At 37.9% G+C, this 24,857-nt stretch overlaps 2 protein-coding genes across 2 annotated transcripts; both read right to left on the bottom strand.

Annotated features, from left to right (window-relative positions):
* Positions 1-9: 9 nt before the first annotated feature.
* Positions 10-17,260, bottom strand: LOC140792021 (protein REDUCED CHLOROPLAST COVERAGE 1). Its single transcript, XM_073142801.1, has 26 exons — positions 16,966-17,260; positions 16,664-16,744; positions 16,502-16,563; positions 16,147-16,239; positions 15,473-15,545; positions 15,044-15,382; positions 14,866-14,933; positions 14,633-14,764; positions 14,504-14,545; positions 13,560-14,084; positions 13,282-13,439; positions 12,628-13,180; positions 12,116-12,178; positions 11,928-12,029; positions 11,499-11,816; positions 11,338-11,430; positions 11,141-11,242; positions 10,955-11,059; positions 10,205-10,338; positions 8,692-8,875; positions 7,839-7,970; positions 7,576-7,688; positions 7,354-7,444; positions 3,434-5,924; positions 1,324-1,387; positions 10-286 (listed from the first exon to the last, which is right to left on the bottom strand). The coding sequence occupies exons 2-24, from the start codon at positions 16,722-16,724 to the stop codon at positions 3,618-3,620; spliced, it is 5,850 nt and encodes a 1,949-aa protein (XP_072998902.1). The 5' UTR covers positions 16,725-16,744; positions 16,966-17,260; the 3' UTR covers positions 10-286; positions 1,324-1,387; positions 3,434-3,617.
* Positions 17,261-22,949: 5,689 nt separating this feature from the next.
* On the bottom strand, positions 22,950-23,670 carry LOC140792781 (putative B3 domain-containing protein At3g49610). Its single transcript, XM_073143967.1, has one exon. The coding sequence runs from the start codon at positions 23,644-23,646 to the stop codon at positions 23,092-23,094; it is 555 nt and encodes a 184-aa protein (XP_073000068.1). The 5' UTR covers positions 23,647-23,670; the 3' UTR covers positions 22,950-23,091.
* Positions 23,671-24,857: the final 1,187 nt, after the last annotated feature.

The following is a 24,857-nucleotide window of genomic DNA, read 5'->3' as shown; positions in this document are numbered from 1 at the left end:
AGAAAAATGTTTGAAAAAAATAATGATTACATTTAGATAAGCAAGATTGTTAAGATCAAAATCTTAGAACAATATCTTTTTCAGTGACATACATGACACAATTATCTCAGCAACATACATGACACAATTATGGAAAGGAAAAATTGTTGACCCTTTTATTAGTCTATCAAGTAGAGAAAAAATTGGTCACTCAATCCAACCTAAGTTTATAAAAATTAAACCTCCTACTCCCGCATTTCCGACTTTATTTTTTTAAGTCTCAACTCTTGCTGGTGTGCAATTGAACCTGCACAAAAATAATGACAAAAAATGAAATCCAATGACAAACTATAGTCCAAATAGTCAATATATAATAAGCATTATACCTTGAAAATAAATCATGAGGCATAAACAAATGAGAGCTTGAGTTGTATGAAGCATTACAACACTGTAGAATATGTAGCTACTTGTTGAATAACAATATTTTCAGCCATGAGTTATTCGAATCTAGCTATTCTGGAGTTGCAGAGAAATATATAACAGTGCTCCAGTAGAGAACTAGAGAAAACACATGGATGTGGTTACATAGATATGCATGTGAGGCACCTATATATGCAATGCAGTAACAGAAGAGAAGCTGATAATACATGAAGCATAATTTCTGAGATTACAACTAGGAGTTTAGGATGCTAGTTTGACAGTTAATATCGCCAATCATGCACTATCTCCAAATCAGTTCTATGCTTATAGATCTTGGTTGGACTCAATTGATCATTGTGAACACACACCCAAGGCCCAAAATGCACAAAAACAAAGAAGATGAAAGGATGCAGGAAATCTGCCATGGCAATTGCATGACTAAATTATAATGACAGAAAATGAAAAAAGAGGATGTGTATAAACCATAGGATAAACTATTGGTCAAGGCAGAATTATGAACTTAACTAACTCCTGAAATGATTCCCAATATGGAATGTTAGTTAACAATTGTGGGCAATAAGTTTCATCATAGGCAAGTCCAACGCACAATTGCAATACTGCATTCCAATAGAGAAAATTTCCAGCAACTTCTTTTCCGTACAGCTTAGCAGCCGGACCATGAAGTTAATAGCCTTACTCTTCAATTGCATGAAGTATCAATATATTGTTTCAAAGCACCCCAAACATAGTGTGATGGTGACATGAACACTCTCGAACAACAATCAACTATTTGTGCACTCAGTCTATAATGATATGAGACGCAATCTGAAATGTATGGACACACATCTAACGGTAAATTCTCATATCGAAAAGTAATCTAGCTACAACATAATTTAAATGGCAACAATGATGAAGTAAACGTACATTATTTAAATGAACTCCAGTGGCCCATGAGGCCGATTTCAAAGATAATATTAGAGATGGTGACCTGCATAAAGAACTAATGTCATTGAAACAGGAATATGTCTTAAGGGTAACAAGAAGCAGGAAAAAAAAATGCAGAAGATACGATGTGCAGTAAAAGATGGTAGAGACCATAATGAAGGCATCAGTGAACATACTATGGGATCAACCCTCGAACAAATTATTAGCTATAGATTTATAGATCATGAATATCAGAACTGACTGAAAAGGGAAAAGTTAGCTACTAACCTAATATTACTTACCAAAATAATTACAAAAAAGCATAAACCATGTGAAAAATTTTACTTGCTCAAATGGCTTTATCTACCAACTGAGGATTCGACAAAAAGGCTATGCCTGACTACAAATCATTTTCGAAATCCACATTTCTTTGCAATCTTCCAAGTAAAACGTCCTCAAAATCAATCAACAAATGACACATTGCTTAAGAACAAGCTTAGTACAATAAAATGGGGAAGACAAGTTATTTATCTTAGATAACATAAAAGTAAATTATGTTGACAAGGCAAACAGAGCAACGACGATCATCAGACTTCATGATCTCACATAAATATTAAGGGTATATAAAAAATATAAATACAAGAATCATAACAAGTAAACTGACATAGACGACACAAAGCCCTTTTAGATGCTTTTATACAGCAATAGACCAAATATTTAAAGGATTATGAAGTCTTAAGGAAAAGTTAGATATTATAAAGCTCTAAAACACAACTTTTTATATTTGAGCAATCAAGATGACCTAAAAATGCCAACTTGCAACTAGCATGCCAAGCTTAACCCATATGTCAAAATATCAATAACATTGCTATAACTCTTTATAGTACTTTAAACAGGAACGGGGTACTCCTATCCCCCATGACAGTCTTATTCACAAGTCTTATCCCTTCCATCTGACTCTATACTTTAATATGGGAAGACAGATTTCATGCCCATCTCTCCATTCAGTTTCTCTCATGCATCGCTATAAATCCACCACTTTCTTTCTCTATGACTATCACTGCAGATGTGGTATGTTTTGATCCTAAACTACTATTACGCTCCTTTCTCGATGACCTGGCATTGTTATCCGTCTTAAGTTCGATAAATAAAGTGATTCCTCATACTATAGCATATATTTGATTGGTATTAATCAAACCTCTTTATCAAATGCACCAGCACATCACCGTGAATGAACCTACATCATACATGCTTAGATGAGACATTGTTGCACTAGCTTGCGAAATTCTCATTTGAAATCACACCCAACAATTCCATTGCTTCAGTTCAAAGCAAACAAAATGTTTCCCTTTTGCTTCAGAGGCCCAAGCCATTCTTTGAAGGGCCAATACATAAAAGGAAATTGGTGCAACAGAAGTGAGTATAGATTTTTATGCCAAAAAAGAGCTGAATAAATTGTCATTATGTTTTTATGCAAATATCCCTGCATCTGTACCACACCTACAATCTTGCACTAGGACGGTCACCTTAATTGACTTATTACTTCAAATACCTCAATTCTTAGCAATGAGAAACCATTTAGATAAGATTGGTTACAATGAACGAGTTCACTCTAACCTCCAGATTGGCCATTTCAGATGCTCTCTGAACACTTCATTTTGTTTCCTGTCACCTATGTGAATCTTTTTCTTTTCTTTGAAATATATGTACTTCCTTTCTTATCTGCATTCATCCATTGTTTAACTAGCCTCAAATCTCCTATTTTGCAACTTTTGCAATTCCATCTATTTGACCATTCCTCTCCTCTGTGACCATGAAATTCTGGTAATAACCCCACCGACCCCTTAATGATCTAGATTCTTCTTTTGTTGCAAATACAACCAGGTATTATTTTAAACAGCAATTGAAAATTCAAATTGCTTTGCAGTATTCTCCATATTAGAAGAAAACTTAAGGTTGAACATTATATCATCTACAGTCGAGTTAGATCTAAATGCTAATTAAATCCAACCTTGTCATTTAGTCATTGGAGCCATATCCTTCGAGCAGAATATCATTATAGAATTTGAAATTCTTTGCTGTTTGATGGATAGAAAGAAGAGTTAACTACCTGGACAATGAAGGGAGAACATCTGCTTTCAGAAGGCTATATGCGTAGATTTCTGTGTTTAATTCATTTGCCAGAATATTAGAAGATTGAAGAATATCAAATCAAGAAGGTGATCCAATTCCTCCCATCATAATAGAGTTAGTCACTTGTACTTTGTTTTGCCCTCAGAATCTGCATTATGTGCTTATGCATTGCTGGCAATGACATCTTCACCAGATGCTACATTGGTTGGCCTGGATTCATCATTTCCTCTGACTACTCTATTATAAATCACTTTGAAAGAATGTGATCCATATGGCCTATTGAGCAAGCTTATAGGCATTCTGGGAGTCTGTTTCCGACGACTTCTGCCCTTTATGTATATGCTGAAGCTGCCATTGCCCTCGTACTTTGTACTATTCCTCAAGACACGTCTTTCGCCACTGTCCTGTGAGTTTTCTCTAAGGAGTATCTCAGGTTTCAGTTCAATTTTTGCTGCTTCTTTTAGATGACTTTCTCTAGATTCTTGCTCATCTGCTGGATGGTTATCAGCAGACATACTGTCATTTTCCACAAGTGCATGTTCCTCGACACCCTCTTCTTTATTGACTGCTTCTGCAGTCTTGTTGTCTAGAGAAGGTATTGAACTCACACAGGCAGCGTTGGTCTGTGCAGGTGTTTCCGACTGAGATTCAGGAATATGATTAATAACTGGTGGAATAACAGAGAAGTCAACTGGATGACATCCTGGCCACATCGATCCCGGAGGAAAATCAGATGCATTTGGATTCATATTGAATTGCCATGCATAATGATTTGTGGGAAACATATTGCTGTTCATGGCAAATGTGGTGTTAGGAACTGCTTGAGGCTGAGCATATGTTGGATACATGAATGGCAAGGGATGTAAGATGTTAGGTGGCCGAGGGGAAGGAGGGTATGGATGATGAGGAGAGGTACACATAGGAGGTGCACCTGGCATTACAGCTGCAGGTCCAGGGTGAAGAGTGACATTCACAGGCCAACGTGTAACTGTGGGAATGGCACCAGTTGGTGGAAGGCCAACACTTACTGCAACAGGGCTGATGACAACTGTAGGAGATGGGTTAAATGGTGCGGCAGCAGCAGACAACTTCTTATTAGGGATGTCCTTCCCATCACTGGTGTTCAACAGCAACTTTGTCTTTGGATCACTGCCACCAGACCTTTCAGGGATGTCAACATTATCAAGATCATCTTGATTTGTTGTAGAGAATGGATTGGTTTTAGTTTCAATGCTGCTGGATGAAACTTCTTCAAGATATCCCCCTTTAGATTCATCATTTGCACACTCAATTTTTTCATTTGCAATTGATTCTGAAGATTCAATGTTATCACCAAACTCATTAGTCTGTATCACCTTTTGGCCCTCCTCACCATATGCATGATCGCCAAAATTAATACCAGTTGACTTGTTCCCAGGTAAAGCTACTTCAGTCTCTAGAGAAGGCAACTCCAATGAAACATCTTCATCAGTTCTCTGGCTTTGTTCTTCCTTCTCAGCAATTTTCATTTCCTTAGAGTGCAATGACACTCCCTGACAACAGTTATCTTCTTGCCTGGAATCATTTAAATCTAGTAGAAAAGTTGCTTTTTCTGCATGATCTTTAGCCACTGACAGATCTGTGTTTTGCTCATGTTTTTGACTCGGCAATTCTTGATTCAGTGGTGCATCATCTTTAGGTCTTATGATCTGAATCTTAGTAATTGTTCCAGGAGGTGCCAGTGCAACATCTTTATATGATGGTACATTTACAAGGTTTGCAATCATAGTGTTGTCCAACTCACATTCCCTTTGAACTTTTTGTGCAGTATTGTCAACAGTTAAGTGTGTCATCAGAGATTCCACTTGAGTATTCATTTTCTCACCAACACTCCTAGAATTATCAGTTGCCTCGATAGATGAAGTTACTGACTTGACCCTATATGTAACAGCCCTATATATTTTCCGACCAAATTTAGCACTGGGTGGCTGGATTTTCACATGTGGATGATCAGTGTAGTTTCCAGGAACTACAGTCCGCTTCTTCAATAAGTAATAGCGGCTATTTGAATAATAAAACCTTGGCTTAGACTGAGTAGTCTCAGGTGGAACATCATAAATCTGATAATCATCTGCCTTTCTAGTATTTGGTCGGTGATGCTTAAGTCGCTTTCCAGAACCTCCAGCTGATCTAGGCCTTTGAACAGGCTGCCAGCCATCTTCTGGTTCTGCGCTTACCTCTCCCACCACTTCATTAGCAAAAGTCAGCTTCTCTTCAGTCACTCCTACAGGTTGTTCAGAAGATGCTACCTGCTCCTTGAGTTCAACTTCAGTTTTAGGCTCAAAATCTGAAGTACCCATGCTATTCTCATCTTGGCCAGATACAGGTTCAGTGAATGGTTTTTCTTCATCTGAAATTGATGCGTTGGAGTCTTTGGAAGATGCCTCAGAACTTTCTACATTCAACATTTGAGCAGGATGCACTTTTGCCTGATCAGGAATAAAAGTTTTGACTCATCATCACATAAGAAATAGTGAAACCTAAAACAAAATGTACTAAAATTTTGAAAACATCACTTAAGCTGCATTTGAGTTTCAAACTGAAAAGTTTGTCTTAAACAGCATAGAATATCAAATTTATAGCAGTGAGAGAATAAAAAAGTATAATGTGTGCGAGTCAAACAAATCCATTTCATGCCCATGGAAAGTTTTGCTAAGTAAAGATATGGTACGCTAAGGATGTTACATATTTACATGCCTGTGTCTAAGAGAATCCAGTATGTGCGTGTGTATCTTACTTAATTGACAAATTGTTGTATTAATGTGTAACAGTATAAATCCAAATGCAGCTCCAATTTAATTGTCAGCAAAATCCATCTACCATTCATAAATTGTTCTAAATATTATACTAGTTACTAGAAATAGGAAACACTAGAATATTAACTATAGAGCATAAGTGTTGCCATTATGGCATGAAACTCTAAATGTCTAACTACAGTCTCCTTCATATCCATATATAATCCTCTATAAAATCTGTCAACATATAGAACAAATAAAACCTTCCACAACTACTTGGAATAAAAGATAGTATAGTATCCGGTAAGGTATCACATATGGAAATGCTTGAAGTATGAAAATGTCAACCCTTCCTAGTTTGAACTGCTTATTAATTTCACCATATAGAATGTCATTATATTACTATATTGCAAAGAGATCTACAGAACAACACCTAGCAATATAAGGTCAATACAGTGTTTGCTTTTTGAACACAACTAATTATTCAGCAAGTAAATTCCTGAAAAACAAACTACTATATGATATTAACAATTGTCAAAACAATATATAATTTAGTTATCTAGATAATAAGTCTGTGAGAAATGAGAACCCAAGCAATTTGTAAATAGTTTCCATAATATGTCCTATAATAACATAACAAAATAATATGAATAACTTGACAATAAAAGAGGAAAAATATAGTCAAGTGAAGTGACGTCCATAAGAAGTTTAGGAGACACTTTACTTACTAGAAGAGCAAATAATATTGTAGCACTTACCCAGCTTCATAAAAAAAAAAAAAGAATTAAAGCCATTCATCCTTTTTGGTTTAATTACATGACCTGTTGGAGCTCATACCTACTAGGATCAGTCAAGCAACTGAAATTATCAAAATATACTATGATGCCAACTCCTCAACCGGTACTGGCTCCGCCTAAAACTCTATTCACATGCTTACAATTTTAGCAATATACTATTTTCATCCTTTTCACCTATCTTTGCATTTGATTTACTGTCCGAGACAAGTGAAACTATAAGAATCATCAGCCTGTTGATCTAAGTCATCATGTATATTCGGCATACTTTCTAACCATGGTTATCTTCAAAAGGAGGAATAGAATGGAAAGACAACTCAGCTATGCACCTTGACACCTATGTTTCTCCTCTTTGCCAACTCAGAGTCTCTTCCTCTGACATCTTGGTTGGGATTTATGTAATCAAGAAGATCAGAAACACTGCATCAGAGCAAAAAAAAACTTTTAAGATCTGATCAAATAAAAATTCCAGAAATTAGTAAGCCATAGGAGATAGAGTAAGATCTCTCTATTAATGGCTATTGATCCAATCATATAACCAACATCCATACCTTAGATGGCCTTTGCTAGCAATAGATGCATCAGGTTTCCGAGTACCATTACGGGCAGCCTCTTGCTGCTCGATGACCTTTGATTCAAAGTATTCAAGCCAAGCAGCAGCATCCTTTGAACATCACCAAAAAAATGACAAATATTTTAAAACAGGTAAAGTAAGAAAGTAAATGGGATGTCTTTCCAAAAAAAAAATAAAGTAAATGGGATGGAGAAAAAGGGTAATAAACAAATTATCCACAAAAATTTACAATACTGTTACCTGAGTCCGCAAGTCATCAGGACCAAGCTTCGCTCGAAGAATTTGCAAGGTAGTCTGTTCATGTTGAACGCTCAAAGGATATGCTTCCATCAATGAAAGTGCAATGGCTATAGCATGATAGCTTGCTGCAGTCTGAAGTTTACATATAACAGAAACAAATATATCAGAAATATGATATTTTAAGCAGAAATAAGTACACCAAAAGGCAGCAATCTTGAAGGGAGCCTTTTCCCAACAATATGGGATCCGCCAGAACACAACTTAAAGATGAGAAAGCTCCAAAACAATTAGTAGATACTAGATTTTGATGACCAATTCTAGATGTTACATCAACCTTATAGAAAGTACTGCTAAGTTTCTGGACCAAACAATATTAGAGAACCGAAGGGATTGGCCTAAAAGTTATGAGGTCCATCAGCGAGAATAATCTACCTCCTTGCTAGCAGTTTATGCTCATGCAACCCAGGAGCATGTGCTCAAGAAAGTCTCATAGGGATGAAAATAGTTTAGACAACAGAGAAAGATTAAAAAAAATTGTCGTAGGACCTTCTCGTCTTGTCCATCACAAGACAATAAATTGCAAATAAAGCATGTGTATTTTAGAAGGATAAGCAAAACTTGACACCTTCACTGCTCAACAACCAAAAGATCACAGAAGACAGGAATGTTAACTGGATTTCTCATATGGCTACTTTCTTACTATTGATAAGCAGGCAGACCAAAAGTATGAATTGTGAATAGTGAAACACACAATTTTAATCAAAAAGTATACATGGATAAATAGCAGCTGTTATTCTACAACCAAGGAAACAGAAATCAGAGAGAAACTTGAAGTATAAGAACAGATGGACACCTGAATATGGTCGGGGCCGAGTAACCTCTGGTTGCATTTTAAGGCTTTATGCAGGTATCTTAGTGCTACATGTACATTTCCTAAGCCTTCCTCCATCATGGCCACATTGATATATGTAGCAGCTGTATTTGGATGAGATGATCCGCAAGTAAGATGAAGAAGATACAATGCTCGCTTCACATACCTGATTTACATCAAAAAGTCTAATGAAAAGATGGTAATGAACTATAAAATCATTCTTATGGTTCACCTGATTCCTGGCTATTATAAAATGTTGCATTAAACAAAAAACACTGTATGGCATATGCACATATTATTACTAGCCATGAACAAGAATAGGAAAATAGCAAGTAACTAAAATTTACATGAATCAGTTAGGAAGAGAACCAGAGATATGCAACAAAAATAACTTGTTCTCCTCAGAGAAAAAGAAAATACAACAACTACATATAGATGTACTTAAAGTTCAACTTTAGAGTTCAACTAGATATGGCCGTAAGGAACAGTACTTAATCCTTATTCAATTGTTTACCTGCAAGAGAAACTAGAGGTCATAACATATTTTCTCAGCAATTTGTATAACTTTTCTGCTCAAGCAATCCTACAAAAGCATTGGTAATTTCCTTGAGAATCTGCTTCTTTATGAATCTTTCTTATCTATCTACATCTGGTAATCTAAATTTACTGAAAAACCACTCTACTCGATAATTTTAATTTCTTCAAATAATGTGGAGCCAAGTTGTGTCCTCGAGATATGCTGATGAGCTATTCAAGTGATTAGAAAGAGAAACCATGAACTCAGTGCACTTTTTAACATACCCTGCAACCTCTTATCTAAGTATTTTAAAGTTTAAACTAAATTGCCAAGAGTAACCGGTACTGTCTGCTCACTAAGTAATTACCACTCTGTATAAAGGAAAGGGAGAATATTCACTCAAAAGCAAACCTTCTTGTACCGGTCATTCACCCAACACTTGGTTCAAAAATATACCCTCCAAACTATAGGAAGCTTCTTTGAGAAAAGAGCTTACTGTTTGAAATAGTTAATCTGCTTTATGCTACTAAAGTTTGTTTTTCCAAATTGATGAAATAGAGGAACTGCTAAAATGCAAGAAGAATTCCATAGATGTATCCAGATAGCAATACTTCAGGGTGAAAGAAGGATAAAGGACAATTGAATCTTATAAGCATGAATTAATAATTTAAATTAGGGATGTAGGATCTCATAAGCATTGTTATAACTATCAGATTTAGCTGTTTCACAGTCAGTGAGCAATTGAATCATAAAGGAATATATAGATATCATAACCAAGTAAAATGTATACGACAGCATTGCCTTTCTGAACAATATCAACATTAATTTCTTGAGCCACTTCAAGAAAGAAATTAGATTTCTTTATTAAATAAGCTAATTATTAAAGGAAAAAATGAGCAAAGCAAGAAGTAGTTCAATCAGGAAATGATGAGAATCGTTAATACCAATACACCAAATTTTAGTAAAGATGCAACTTACTTAAGAGCCAGTTCTGTATGCTGGAGTCGGTAATAGAACACAGCAAGGTCCCCATAACTCTTCATTGTATCAGGATGATCCAGCCCAAGTTCCCTTTCATTTATGTCAAGAGCCTTTTGTTGATAAATTGTGGCCTGGAAATTAAAATATTATTTCAACTAAGTTTATATAGGCAGGAGAAGGTTAATTTAAAATGATCATCAAACTTTCTCTATTTAATGCATTCACTGTTCAGATTTAGAATATTCCCATGCAACTCCAAGAAAAAGCAACTTTCATCACATTTCAACTTTTCTTAATTCTTTCCTCACAATGTTCATCCATGTAGATAAGGCCTAGAACCACATTCCATGTCCTTCACTATAAAGATGATCACCTCTCATGCTAAGTCTTCCCTTGATCATTGTTATATAGCAGTACCTTCTAAACTAGTCGGTTGTTCTGCACGCTTTGTTGTTACACTAGTGCCTCTTCTGCATTTTCTCTAGCATAAATTGCATAACCCTTGCTAACTTACCATTAATATCGGTTCAAATGTACATCTTGCCTGTCAAGCAATATTGTAGCCTGAACCATGCAAGCATTATATTTAGTCATCTTTAATAAAATTGATACTACCATGAAAATAGGGTAACACATAAATCTCTTATCCTAGCATTTAAAATTCTAAATCTATAAAAATTTACAGATGCTTCAGAATATCAAAGGATCATTGCTCTGTAACATAGATCAGGACTTAAAAAGAAGTACCTGGTTAAAATCTCCAGTATGATAAAGAACAACAGCTAAAAGGCTATATGCTCCTGCTGTCATCCGATGATAAGGACCACATACTGCTATGAGCTTAGCAAGAGCCTGGATTCATATAAACTTTTGTATAAGGCGATAAAAAATAGGTCCATAGCAATACAGGATAAGGCTTGTATCTAGAATTACCTTTGTGCCATAATTGACTGCATCTTCAAGTTTGCCCTTGTCAAGAGCTGTTTTTGAAGACTCCAAGAGTTGTCGTCCATCTGCAGATGAGCATGCGACTTGCTGCGGTGATATAAAAGAAAAGGCATGAGAAAATGTATATTTAAGTTAGCTTGTCAACAGAGCACTAGAATCATCACAAAGTTTGCAATCCTTACTTTGTGCACCGGTATCAGGCTAATAATATCTAGTTTTTGAAATGGGAATGCAGAATCCATATCAAAATCGCGTGGCGCCAACTCAATACCCACCTAAACACAAGGGAGGTGTAAGTTCACTGTTACAAATAGTACTAAGATTTTTAAGGTGCAATTGTTACCTTATGACATAGTCCTCTCAGAATTGCATATTTCCTAACATCACGATAATTTGTTCCTGTAAGCTCCCACCCATATCTCTTTTTCAAGAATGCTATCAACCATCTCCACACGAGGGGATGAAGATTAGGAGTATTTTCCAGTACTCCAGAATTAGGAATTCCAAGGAGCAAGTTGAGTGTTGCAGCAATCGATATTGCCAGCTGTTGAGCATCTGAAATAGCAGAAATCACAGATCGAAGAATGTGCTTGAAAGCTCGTACTATCATCTCATGTAAACACAGGGACTGTACATGTGAAAGCTTCTCAGAAAGCTTGACCTAATAGAAATTAACCACAGTACATAATAATTAGATCGGCATCACATATTACAGAAAAAGAGATTACAACTGGTTTAGATAGAGGTATGATGGTCAAGATAAGGAACGTACGACTTGCCCAAGAGAGCGCATATGAAGGCCTCTTGTGTGCATGAAGTCAGTTAGAGTGCGACCATCAACAGGTGAAAGTTCCAGTGAACCAAAATCTGCAACCTGAAACACTTCATCGGTTAGTCATCACACCTCTGAAGAGGAACCTTCAAAGAATAAATATGCACCACTGTGATATTGAGGCTTACCAACTTTGGAAGAGCAACTTCATCATAATATTTCAGAGCCATCTCTATTAATTCCTGTGGAGACTGTTGATCAAAAAATGTTATTCTCTCCTTCAAAAGGGAACACAGTACAATGTTCCAAATCCTTAATTTAGCATAATGGGTAATTATACAAAGAGGTAAGGAAAGGAATGATAATCTATGCTGTAATCAGTTAGGTGCTTCTTGTTCGAAAATAGTCATCTTCATAATTGGGGGTAAGTCATTTAATCTTAGTCAATTTTAGTTTCTAGGTGGAGGAAAATCTATGAGACGCATCTGACTAAGTGTTAAAATAATGAGTTAATAAAAATTATTCAACGTGTTCAATAGACCAGATATTCAGGCATAACCGCATAAGGTTAAAGACTTCCCTTACTACCAATAAACCCTAATCAGAATGCTCAATCTCTAAGAAAACTTCTGAACACTATAAAACATAAACCCAAAAGTGATTAATTCCACAGAAAACATAATTTGCCACGGATGCTCACCTTCATATGAAGTCCTGTTTCTGATTCTTTTAAACGTGTAAATGCAGTATCAGGTAACAAATCTTTAAGCACGCATAAACTCTCAGTTACTTTACTTTCTCCTTGAGGTTCAGAAAATGGCAACTTGGATTTTTGGCTTTCACTGCCAGCTATTTCATCAGACAATTTACTGTCAACCGATGATAGTTTATCACTTGCATCAGTCAACTTCTTTGAATTCTTGAGAATTTTGAGAGGCTTCCCAAGCCCTTCAATCCTTGTTTCCTTTTTAGCCTTTTCAATATTTTGCTTTTTATCTTTTTCTCCTTCCTGTTTCTTATCTTTTTCTGCATTGTTCTGATCTTGCAGATGCTGTATCCAGCAGGCACCAAGTTCCCATCTCATGAAAAAATTGGAGCCGACGTCCTCCTCCTCAAGCTTCGTGAGGCTCTCTTTCAACAATTTCTCAACAAAATCTTGTACCGCAGCTAGTTCCTCATGCTTTGAGTTCGGTACATGATTTGATGTCCTTTTCTCTCCCGATGTGCAGCTTTTATTAAGGAGCATCCGCAAACTGGAAAAACAATAGCCATTTAAACAGAATAAATCTACATGATATTCTTATCTGATGTCTGATGATACTAGAAGCAATCATTAGTGAGATCAGTTAAGCACCTATTAATGTTGAGAGCATTAGCTCCCCCTTCAGGCTGATCCTTGATGTCGACAGGTTGCAAAGGAAAATCCACTTTGCCTTTGTCATGATGATTGACTTTGGCAACTGCAATGTAACCACAATATCTCACATTGACAACACCCAGGGTGACAATATCCTGCAGTTGAAAGCCTAGAACTTAATCCTTTGTTATGTAATTAAACCGATTATTCATCATTGTAAGACAAAATTACTAGAATATGTTGAAAAAAGATATAAGTTTAAGAATGTGTCATACATGGGCAGCTGTATTTTCATCTGCAGTGATTCCTTTTAATAGGTTTCTTTCTGCAAGATGTCTCGAGTCCATCCCTATATTTCTACTCCCATCTATTTTAGTATCTAACTTACAGCTTGCATCAGAAGTATCCTTGGTGACAGTGATGCTAAAATCCCCCACCGTCTCAAAGTGCAAAACTTCATCTGTCTCAGTTTGATATATTCTGTTATCTCCCTCCATCACATGCTTTATAGCTGCAATGGCTCGGAAGATTGCAACATCTACAAATAGGCTATGCAGTAGGAAAGCTCTCCTGTCACGAACTTGCCTCTCCTCTGCTGTTTTGCAAGGCATGGATGTGAGTAACATAAACTCATTGGCCCAAGGCATCATATCACTTTTGCCATCCCTTCCCCAACCACCTCCATTGCCTCCCCATGTTTCATCCTCTGCTGGAAGAGAAGGAAATGTTGATGGTGATTGGGCAGCAATGGGAGGAACAAGCCATGTATTTGCTCGATACCCAAAGGGAAGATTCCCAAACTGCAAAAGAGAATCAATTCTTAATTGACCTACAGCTGAATGAAATCAAGTGCAACAAGAAAAAATAAAGAATTTGATCGAACAAATGCTCCAAGCTATTACAATGATGAGCGCATCAAGAATGCCCATTGATCTACATGCTAATTCATTATTCATTGACTTAGAAAACTGTTATGACAGTCCCTAGAGATTATTATGGTGGATTTTAGACAAGAAAGAAGTGTCTAAAACACACACACAGACGATCAAGGCAACAATGGAATCGAAACATATGTAATCGGAAAAGAGACAAATGAACTTGCAAATAACTAATGGCATTGTTTGATACAATTGAACAAACCTAGAATTTGAAGAAATTTAGAATGTAAACCGATAGAATAAAATAGATTCACCATCAGATAGTTTGACCAATAACACACCTTATTACGCTCCAAGAAGGCCTTCATCAGATCTTCGTATGCCTGAAACCAAAACACAAATCCTTTCCATATTAGAATTCAAAGCCATACTGCGGTAATGTCCATCTACACGTAAGGAAGAGCACTAACATTATCAAACGCTCTACTGAGATGTCTCAGGAGATCTACGAGATTATGGCACAGCACCCGCTGCTTCCCCAAGCTATAGAAGCCCTTTTTGCGAGCTTCCACCACCACCAACTTCCCATTACAAAGCTTGGCCTAGAGATATTCAACAAATACTTAATCACAATTGATTCTTAACAACTTCAAAGAAGAACACCAAAACACTAAGAATTTAAGAGAGAGAACAATTGATCTACCTCGAAAAAGAAGAGGTGATCGTCCGAGCGTTTCTCATCTTGCCGCGGCTGGGTTACTCGTCTTATGACTGCAAGAAAATATCAAAAAATAATCGGAAGCATTTATTGTTATTGGTTTCAAAAAGATAAAAGGATATATTGCAAAGAAATTGGGCCGCGAAAAAAAAACTGGACTCACAGTGGATGGGAGGCGTGAGGTTGGCGAGGGAGAAGAACTCGTAGAAGGCGCCGAGGCGAGGGCATGCGCCGTTCATCTCCGCTTCGATGTCTACATTCGACTCCTTCGCCGGCGGCGTCTGGCGATTGCTCTCCGGCGAGGCCTTCCGCCTCCCTCCACCGGGGACGGCCGGGGTCGCGGTGGAGGCGGCGGAGTTCTTGTCGCCGGCGGTGGGGGAGGCGGCGGTGGTGGGGGAAGGAGGAGGAGGAGGGGGCGGGGGCGGGCCGAAGCAGGAGGTACAGGCGGTGATATCGAGGAGGCGGCACACGTGCGCGACGGCATGATCCTCGCCGTAGTCCTCTGCTTTCGAGGAAGAGAGGGAAAGGTTGTTCTTATGTTAACTACTACTCATAATATTATATTATTTTAAACGCTTGAAGAACTAATTACCTTCGACCAGGGTGAGAACGCACGGCTTCAAAGCGGACACGTCGACGGAGTCCTTCAATCTTGGCCCTCGGACCTGGAGATGATGGGATTAAGCTTTCGATTAGTGTTTGTTTAGTATCTCGATAACAAGAAATGTTATGCATAAATAAATCCAGCAATTGGAGCCAAATGCGGGACAGAATGGGGCCGCTAATAAGAAGAGATATCCTAATAAACGCTAAGCATAGAGAATGTTATAATTTTAATCTCATTTTGTTAGATAATTAATTGGTTCAAAAATTTTAAGCAAAAAGTATATTCGATTGATATCTATTTGGACTCCATTTCATTCTCCACACTGTGATTCTGTTTTCGCTGAAAGAAACCATCTCACTAGTAAATCCCAGCCACAAATTAGTCATTCATCCCATGTCCATCTAATACAATTTGGCACTTTAAACGTGATACGACCTCAAACTAAAGCATCATTAGCCCGAGATAACAACATCCCACCACTTCATTTCTCTTGTCCCCATCATCTGTCACACAGCCAAAATCGACGGCTCATAACACTCCCAATGTTCCCATCAATGCAACCACTTAGCCCCCAAAATTTCCATGGAGAAACTTGATAGATGATACTTAATAGAAGATTAGAATCTGTGAGATTAGCTAGGAATTAAGTAGCAGTATACCTCATGGGAAAGTGAGTAGTTCGTGATGCCACAAGTGATGGTATTGACACACAGCAGTCGCCGTATGTCGATAATCCTGTCCGTCGAAATGCCCTGCACGAAAGAGTATACGGCTGTGATCAATATGAGCTCCAAAACAAATGGGCAGCTCCATTTAATGACGAACATGCAGCGGTACAATTAATCTCAAAACTCGCGGGGAAAACATGGGAGGACGCCAATAGTTAGATACGAATCCATTCCTCCTTCCTGGATGCATCCTCTCCTTGTTCCGTATTGTTCTTATTATACTCATTAAACATTAGTTAATTAACACTTGGAATCAAGAGAAAAGAGAGGAGAAAATTAACCAGACCTTTAGAACGACATGGGAGTCGTCAGGGAGGTTTACGGTGATGTCCATGGCCACAGGGAGAACTTTTTATATATATATAAAACAAAAAAAGAAGCGAGAGTTAGGCAAAATCTAATAGTAAATTGTAAGTAGAGAGTAAGAAGGGAGAGTTTTTAGAGTTACCCTTCTCATCCTTCTTCTTCTTCTCGCCCTTGGCCTTGCCGCGGCCGCCCTTGGGCGCCATTCTTCTCGCACGGCCGGTAGCTAATTAGCACACCATTGGAATTGGTTAATATAGAGAGCCATGGATGGTAGTGGAAGTCTTTTAGCTTTAACGTTATGGAGCAAAAGGATAAGGTTTTGACAAACAAAACGGGCGGTGCTAAGATATTAATATAATTAAATACACGAGAACCCACTAAGTTGCAAGAATTTAGTTAAGAAAGCATAAAGAAGAGCTGAATAAATTTAGAGGGAAGGCTTACCACAAGAGAGGAGTGGAGTTTGACGTTGGTCTTGGCCGGCTGTGCTAGCTCTAATTTAGAGTACTTCTGGATAGGAGAAGAAGGCTAAGAGGAAGAGGAAGAGGAAGCGGGCATTGGAGTCAGATAGATAGATAGATAGATAGATAGATAGACAGGAGAGGAAGGGATAGGAGGAGAAGGATAGAGGAAGAAGTGGGAGGGGGGAGAGATGTGGGCATGATAAGGGAGGAAGGGTGGAGATTTAACGGTCAGATAGGATATTTGGCAGCTTATGGCAGCGTCTCTGCCCATGGACAGTAGAGAAATGGAGTCTAGAATTGTATATATTTATATTTTGTACGTGTATTGGAGGTTTGTGAATACGTATAAGAATTTGATACTGAGCGGGGCGGGGTGATTTCGGAAGAGGAAACGAGTCCAAATCCACCACGGAGGGGGAGGGGATATGGAGAACGATTGGAGCCGTTGGATTTGATTTGGGGGGAAGGGTGGTGGGCTGATTGCTAAATTGGAAGTTTAATATTTTTTTAAAAAAAATATTGGTAATGGATGCTCCACCCATCCCCATGACCGTTTGATTTGAATGCTGGAAGAGTTTCTTATTTATTTTTGTCATGTATAATAAAAAAAAATAGCGATTTTATTTTAATCATAACTATAGAATGACAAGTAGAATGTCAAGTATTCAGAGCTTGGGCGTCCAGATAGGGATCATATTGATAAATAGCCTGCATTTTGTTTATGTACATTTATATAATTTATATTGTATATGCAGTGTGTATCTATCTATATTTTCTTTCTAAGCTTCTCCAGCACCAATTGACCAGCTTCATTTTCCACATTTTCATTTCTTTACAAGCAATATCAGTTTAAATCTTTTCTGGCCTATGAAAGCCATAGGAGTTGACTCTTTGTTGATAAGCAATCTCAGTCCAAATCTCTTGCAACTGTTTCTCCTATGTAGAATAGTTTTATTAGACCAAAAGAGAGATTTGCTTTAGGATCAATATCCTATTTTCTCCGTTCTTTTTTTTTTTTTTTTGCATGAGTGCTTGTATGTTACATATTGATACTAAGGATTAATTGTTTAATCGATTTGTATTTCAGCTTAAGAACAGGAGCTTGTTTCAGGATATTATCCTATCTCCCTTTCTTATATTTTGTATCATGTCATAATACCACTCCAAAAAACTATTGGCATGCACCCCTCAAAGCTCTAACTAATTGTGTGTATAACCATTAGATTACCCCTTTTTACTAACCAATAATATTTGATCTTCTTATACTCTTAAAATAATTGGATGATGCACTGATATTAGATTCTTGTAAGGGTATTTTCCTTGCTTTATCTTTTGATGATTTAGACTTTTTTAGTATATAATTTGGATGAAATAAGAAAGACAATTAGCCAAGCTATGTGGATTAGTTAATTAGTGCATATTATTGTATTGATTAAAATTACACGATTTGGCAGACTTAAACAAGATGAAGATGTTCCATTGTTTATCATAGTTTTGCCTTCATACCACCACTAAGTTGAATTTGGCCATGGAATTCTATCTATTGAAAAAAAAATAGTGAAGAAATTGTCCTGCAATTACTTTCATTGAACAATATTATGTCAATATCCTGGAAAATAGTGCCATTTGTGAATTCGTTTTTGTAGCGTATGGATCAAATTGATTGAGTGTTTCAAATTGTCATCGAAAATGACTTTAGATATTTTTTTTCTTCTTCTTTCGGGGAAAAGAAAAGTTCACCAAATCATTCGTGAAGTGAGGGTACTACGAAGACATGAGTTCTCTCATTCTAACTATTTGACACTTTCTTTTTCACTTCAATTCTTCCAGTTTCAAACGTGACACAGGCTGCAAAATTAGATATATCTTAAATTTATTTAATTATCTTGAATTAGAATTCAGCTTCAATTTATGCAGGAAATTATAAGGGTTTAATATATTCTATCCATTATATTTTAGACAAAAATTTTGTTACTCTCTTGAATCGCTATATTTTTTTTTACCACTACGCCCAGTTAAAATTTTAGCTCAACAGTTCTGAAACTGGAATCTTAGCTTGATAGCCCTCCTATGGCTAGATAGACGTGATCATCGGGCGGGCCGGGCCGGGTTCGGGCCGGGCTAGAATAGTCTAGCCTGTTACCGCTCGTCGGCCCGTGAGATATCGGGTTGGCCGGGCCGGGCTCTGTCTTATTTTTAGCGAACCCGACCCGTGAGATATTGGACAGGATCACAAGAGCCAGGACGCTGGCTTTGGCGGCGGCGCCGCAGCGGAAGGGGCGAGATCTCGCAGCCGAAAGACGGGGTCAGCGGCAGAGCCGAGAAACGCCGGAGAGCCGGGAAAGGTGGGTGCGGGAGTGGGTGTGGGCGAAGAGAGCGGAGGAGATCACCTGACGCCAGGAAGGGTGAACGGAAAGGAAACAGAAGAGGGAGGCAGGGGGGAGGTAGAGGAGGACGTGGTCGCGGACGACGTCGGCGAGGGGCTTGTTGATCGCCGCTATGATGTCGGCGATCCGACCGCGGAGCCGGTTGAGGGAAGCCCATCTGAGCCGCAGCCGGGAGGAGTTGCGCGCGTCCTCCTCGTTGGGATTCTCGATGCTGGGATGGCGCCGCTTGAGGCCGAGATCGAGGAGTTCTTCACTGCGGCTGAGCACGCCGAGCGACGACGGTTCGCTGACGACGAGAATGGATCCGAGTGGACAAACACAAGGGTCCAAGGTATTGAGGGGGGTTTTAGGGCCGGGCCGAATGGATGGGCCGGGCCGGGCCATGCCGAATGGACGGGCTTTCGGGCCGGGCCAGGCGGGCAAAGGGTTGGCCCGTACCGCCCGTTGGTACTTCGAGCCCGGGCCGGGCCGGGCTTAGCCCGGTCCAAACCAGGCCAAGTCGGGCGGGGCACGGGCGGGCTGGGCCCAATGATCAGGTCTATGGCTAGATGGATGCTAGGGTTAGTTCTTAGTGTAAACTGAGAGAAGTTGTTGTGGAAGAGGGAGATAGAGGCTGGAAGAGACCGACTAAAGACTTAGGCATTGGAAGAAGGGAGATGGAAGAGGACGTCAATGGCTAGAGTCAAGTAAAAAAGGAGATAATGTTAAAGCCAATTTCAATAACATCATAATCATCATCATTATCATTAGACTCTAATTAGGGTTCTTCCACATATTTATATTTATATTTATAGAGGCTCACCCTAGGAACTCATCAACTAAATTAAACAACTTTAATAAATCCTAAGTTAAAACCCTAACAAACCAACAAAACTAGTCTTCCTTATCTTCTCAGATTAATCTTTCATTTCGTGGCAGATAAATTCCGAATTTGGAGAAGTCATGAATATCAAACTGGAGGTTGGCATTTTTTTCAAAACTGCGCAAAGTTAAATTTAGCTAATTAAGCAAAATCCTAACTTGTTAAGATTCTAACCAAACGAAATGACCAAATAAGATAATTAGACTCAATCCATTGAGCTTAATCTCCCTTTGACGTGATTCGATCTGACCCGATTCGCATTAAATATCTTTAACAAAGATGACGAAATTCTCATATATAACAGTGCTTCTGTTAAATAAATATATCCAGATGCAAAGTTCTGGGTGATTAGTGATACCATATTCAGAATAATAATATTTTTAAAGTTTAAAAAGTTATGGATATTGTTACCTAGAAAGAAAAAGAAAATAACAATTGCAACTTAGTATAAAGTTCAAGAGGGCAAAAAAAAGAGTTTAAAAGGATATAGTGATTTTCATCCAAATTAAGGGGAAAATTAATTTAACTCAAAACTATAAAAGTGCACTTAGATGAAGGGAAAAGCTAATGCAAGAAGTTGAGTAGGTGATGCATAAAGTTCTCATGCGTCTTATTCGATTATTTTTTTCTTAAACGACAGTTAATACAATAAATTTTAGAAATAATTTTCTTTTTACCTACTTGAATTATCATCATTTTTTACAATAATTTCTTAAACTTTTTTATGTTATATAATAACTTTCTAAACCATCAAAATTACTTTCTATTATACAATTTTTATATACTAAAAAAAATTTAGAGAGTTATTATAAAAAATTGTTATACAAAAGTATTCCATATTGTAAGAGTGTCTAAAGTTTCATCGTGTAAAATATGCGTTATAAAGGAACCTAAGTAATTTCTTAGTATCATAGCTGATTTTGGTCACAAGTTTTATTTTCTTAACACGAGATTAATATCTCATTCACAATTAAAACAATTATGTTAACCATATATAGCTAAACTCATAAACATATAGTGTTTTAAATACAAAATCTATCAAACACTAACCCTTTGCCTAATTATTTTGTCAGTTAAGTATGATGACCTCGGCTTTCTTAATTTCTCTACAACCAATAAATTTCTCACTAATTAATTCATATAAAGGCGTTATCGGTCAATATCTTCTATTGCTATCTATGACCTAATTAACACTAATATATGTGCCGCATATTTAATGCCTCATTGTCCACTGCATCTTGACTCAGAAAAGCCCACGAAGGGTGATGGAGGAAATGGTCGGCTGTGACAAAATTCTCAAGTGTTTTTATTACTTCATTTGTCTCCATTTGCAATGTCCCACGTCCAAAGTCCAAAAAGAGACAGGCCATGCGATGCCTTTCACAACGAAGGGTACAACATAGCGTGAACTCCATTCTCACCAAACGACCTGGAAGAAAATTGCTGCTCTTGTGGACCCTTTTGCCCTTTGATTTCGTAACTCGCGGTCCGATCAAATTCAATCCGATATGATCCGAATTATATCCATGAAAATAGGGCTAATTGTAACGGTTATGGATGCGTCTGTTGCCTATCGATATATTTATAGATACGAATATAATTTTACTACTATTAGGTTTCAATTCTAGTTGGTGTGGATTACTGGGAGGATAGAAAAGTCATTTCAAAGCGTTAACGGAAACGTGTCGTGTTGAAGAAGGTTGTGCTTGGAAGCTAGAGTTTCGGTGGTGACGAGTGATTCTTATCCAACATGAACACTCTCTCTCTCTATCCAGCCCACTTGGATGATAGTGAAGCAATCCATTCGCCTTAGCTTGAGAAAGATTGGATGGAAATAGACAATATTGTGAGAATTTAGTATTTCTTTTCTTTTTCTCCTCTCTCGTGGGATAATTGACTTTAGAATTGGTGCATCATGGTTAGAGCCACAAAGCCCAGGTCCATTTTAACCTTTTTAGTTGCGCAATTAGCCCAAGCCACTCGGTTTGAGAAAACTAAACGTGAGCCAATATATCATTTACCTAGGCCTAGGACTTCTTTAATGTAAACTCAGATTTACTTATCTAGAATAAACTCCTATATATATATATACTTATGGTCAGATCTAGGCCTAGGACTTCTTTAATGTAAACTCAGATTTACTTATCTAGAATAAACTCCTATATATATATATACTTATGGTCAGATCGGCCTTGTTTGATTGATGTATTAGTCTTAAACATGAATAAAAAGTTTATATATGCATATTTTCATAAGAATAGATATGTGATAACTTTATCGCATCGACCACACTTATATGTATATTTCTAGGGACAACGGTGTTCCGATGCTATTTACGAATAAGGGGAAGTTAAATTATAATTAAGAAAAGCTTGTGTACCAATTAAAGGAGACCTATATTTTACCTATAACTATAAATAATAATAATAACATATGGAAATAAAAATAGGCAAATTTATTTTCTTTATATATATATATATATATATATATATATATTCCTAGTGTTTTGTCCCAATTTTAACAGACGCCAACATAATTAAACATTTCCACGGGGATTATTTAAGTATTTGTGATTCCCTTAATTAAAGGGTGCAACTTGATTTGACTTATAGAGAGTAAAGTTCCTTCTTCTTCTTCTTTTTAAAATGTTAAAATATGATACATAGTAGCGTGACAAGAAATAATGAAACAATAAAACAATTAAAACATGTGCACATTAATTAGTGAGCTCACAAGCGAATATTCCAACCATGGAAAGGATGTAACTCGATCCGATCCTCCTCTGCTACGTCCTTGGCTCTCTCCGCAGTCACTACTTCTTCTTCTTCTTCATTTTTTTCCTCCTCATCATCATAAATTAGAAACACGAGATGAACCTTCCCTTTCCTCTCCTCTCCTCTCCCTCTCCCTCTCCGGCCAACCGAAACCCCCACGCGTCCAGAGTCTGTCCGGCCTCGAGCCGGTTCGCCGCTACGAACCGCGACCACCCTTTTCCGATGGTGCGGTAACTCTCCTTGCCGTTCATGAGGTACTTCATCGTCATGCTATACCTCCCGCAACCCCTATCGATGACCGCCACCTCCTCGCCGGCCTCGTTGTCGACCCTCGCCCTCTCCTCTTGCGTCAGAAGCTCCAGTAGTTTCTCCTTCATCATCTTCTTCGGCAAAAGGAGGCGGTTCTCGTCGGGGCTCACGTCGCTCCCCGATAGCTTCTTGCGAAGGACGCAGACCGGGCGTTGGACGCCGAGGTCGACCATGGTGCGGAGGAGGCCCTTGAACATGTTGCCTTTCTGATAAGGCTCGTTAAATGTGCTGCCGTTGCTTGTTACCTTTGAACTCTTCGAAGAAGTAGTAGAATTGTCGTCGTCATCGAGCTTTCGCTTCCCGGCGGCGGCATGGTGTCCATTCTCCATGGCTTGCTCAAACGAGAACTTACTCTATTCTTGTTCTTGAGGTCGAATGGGATATATATATATATATATATAGACGTGGACTAGGACAAGAGAAGCTTGTACCAGTCCTGTACGGACTCTGATACGAGTATTGTACCAGTCCTGCACGGACTCGGCTCAGATAGAGTCTGAATTCATATCAATTCATAGAGAGTTTGAATTTATATCTGTACTAAGGGTTAATTATTACACCTAGTTTTAATGGAGACTCTTTTTAGGTTACAATATCCCGGTAAATTTTGGAAATTTTTTAATGTCACACTGTCGTCAGAAAAATTGAGTGAGTCATAATTTTCTAAAATTATCTACATACCCTCATTATATATTTCAATCAAATTGATAAAAAGTAAAATACAGTTTTATTTTAACCTTTAATTAAATTATTATAACTTAATTAGGATAAGTAATTAATAACTAAATTAGATTTAAATACAGCTTCCCTTCTTCCGCCTTTGAATTCTTCGAAGAGGTAGTAGAATTGTGAATTGTCGTAATCAAGCTTTCGCTTCCCGGCGACAACATCGTTTCCGTTCTCTATGGCTTGCTCAAACGAGACCAATTCTTGTTCTTGAGGTCGATGGGAAAAATATATATATATATATATATATATATATTTAGACGTGGACTCTGACAAGAGATGCTTGTACCAGTCTTGCACGACTCGGATATGAATCTTAGTATCAAGGATATATATATATATAGAGACATAGACTCATAAGAGAATTGTAGTAGTCGTGCACGTACTCGGCTTTAATATAAGTCTGAATTTATATCTGTTAATATACTGACCCTGTGCTACACCTAGTTTTTATGGAGATTTACAATGTCCCAATAAATTTTGGAAAATTTTTAATGTCACACTTCTGTTAGTGTGCCGTGAAAAAAATTGAGTGAGTTTGACAGTCATATTTTCACAAAATGACCTACATACCCTTGTTATATATTTATATATTTCAAGCATATACCTTCCCTTCTTCTATGGAATGACGGAGGGGAGGAATGGGGAGAAGGAGATGAGGAGCAGTAATGACGAGGGAGGGAGGAAGGAGGGGAGGGAAGAGGGATGCGAGGGGGGAATGAGGATGAAGAATGAGGCGAGGGGATGACGTGGGGGAGCTGGGAGAGGAGAGATGAAGAAGGGAATTATAGTGGGAGAGGAGAGAGGAAAAAAA

Source organism: Typha latifolia, chromosome 7 (genome assembly GCF_019914945.1).
Source record: "Typha latifolia isolate L0001 chromosome 7, TyphaL0001v2, whole genome shotgun sequence".
NCBI classification, from domain to species: Eukaryota; Viridiplantae; Streptophyta; class Magnoliopsida; order Poales; family Typhaceae; genus Typha; species Typha latifolia.
This window is presented reverse-complemented; position numbering and strand designations above follow the sequence as displayed.

Bases quoted from the DNA above. Each gene is read 5' to 3' on its own strand.
- LOC140792021 (XM_073142801.1), bottom strand. From the start codon at position 16,724: ATGGCGCCCAAGGGCGGCCGCGGCAAGGCCAAGGGCGAGAAGAAGAAG. The intron at 14,546-14,632 runs GTTAGTGCTCTT...TTTTGGTTTCAG, and splicing joins TCAGTAGAGCGTTTGATAAT to GCATACGAAGATCTGATGAA. The intron at 11,243-11,337 runs GTAAGGATTGCA...ATATCACCGCAG, and splicing joins GCCTGATACCGGTGCACAAA to CAAGTCGCATGCTCATCTGC.
- LOC140792781 (XM_073143967.1), bottom strand. From the start codon at position 23,646: ATGGAGAATGGACACCATGCCGCCGCCGGGAAGCGAAAGCTCGATGAC.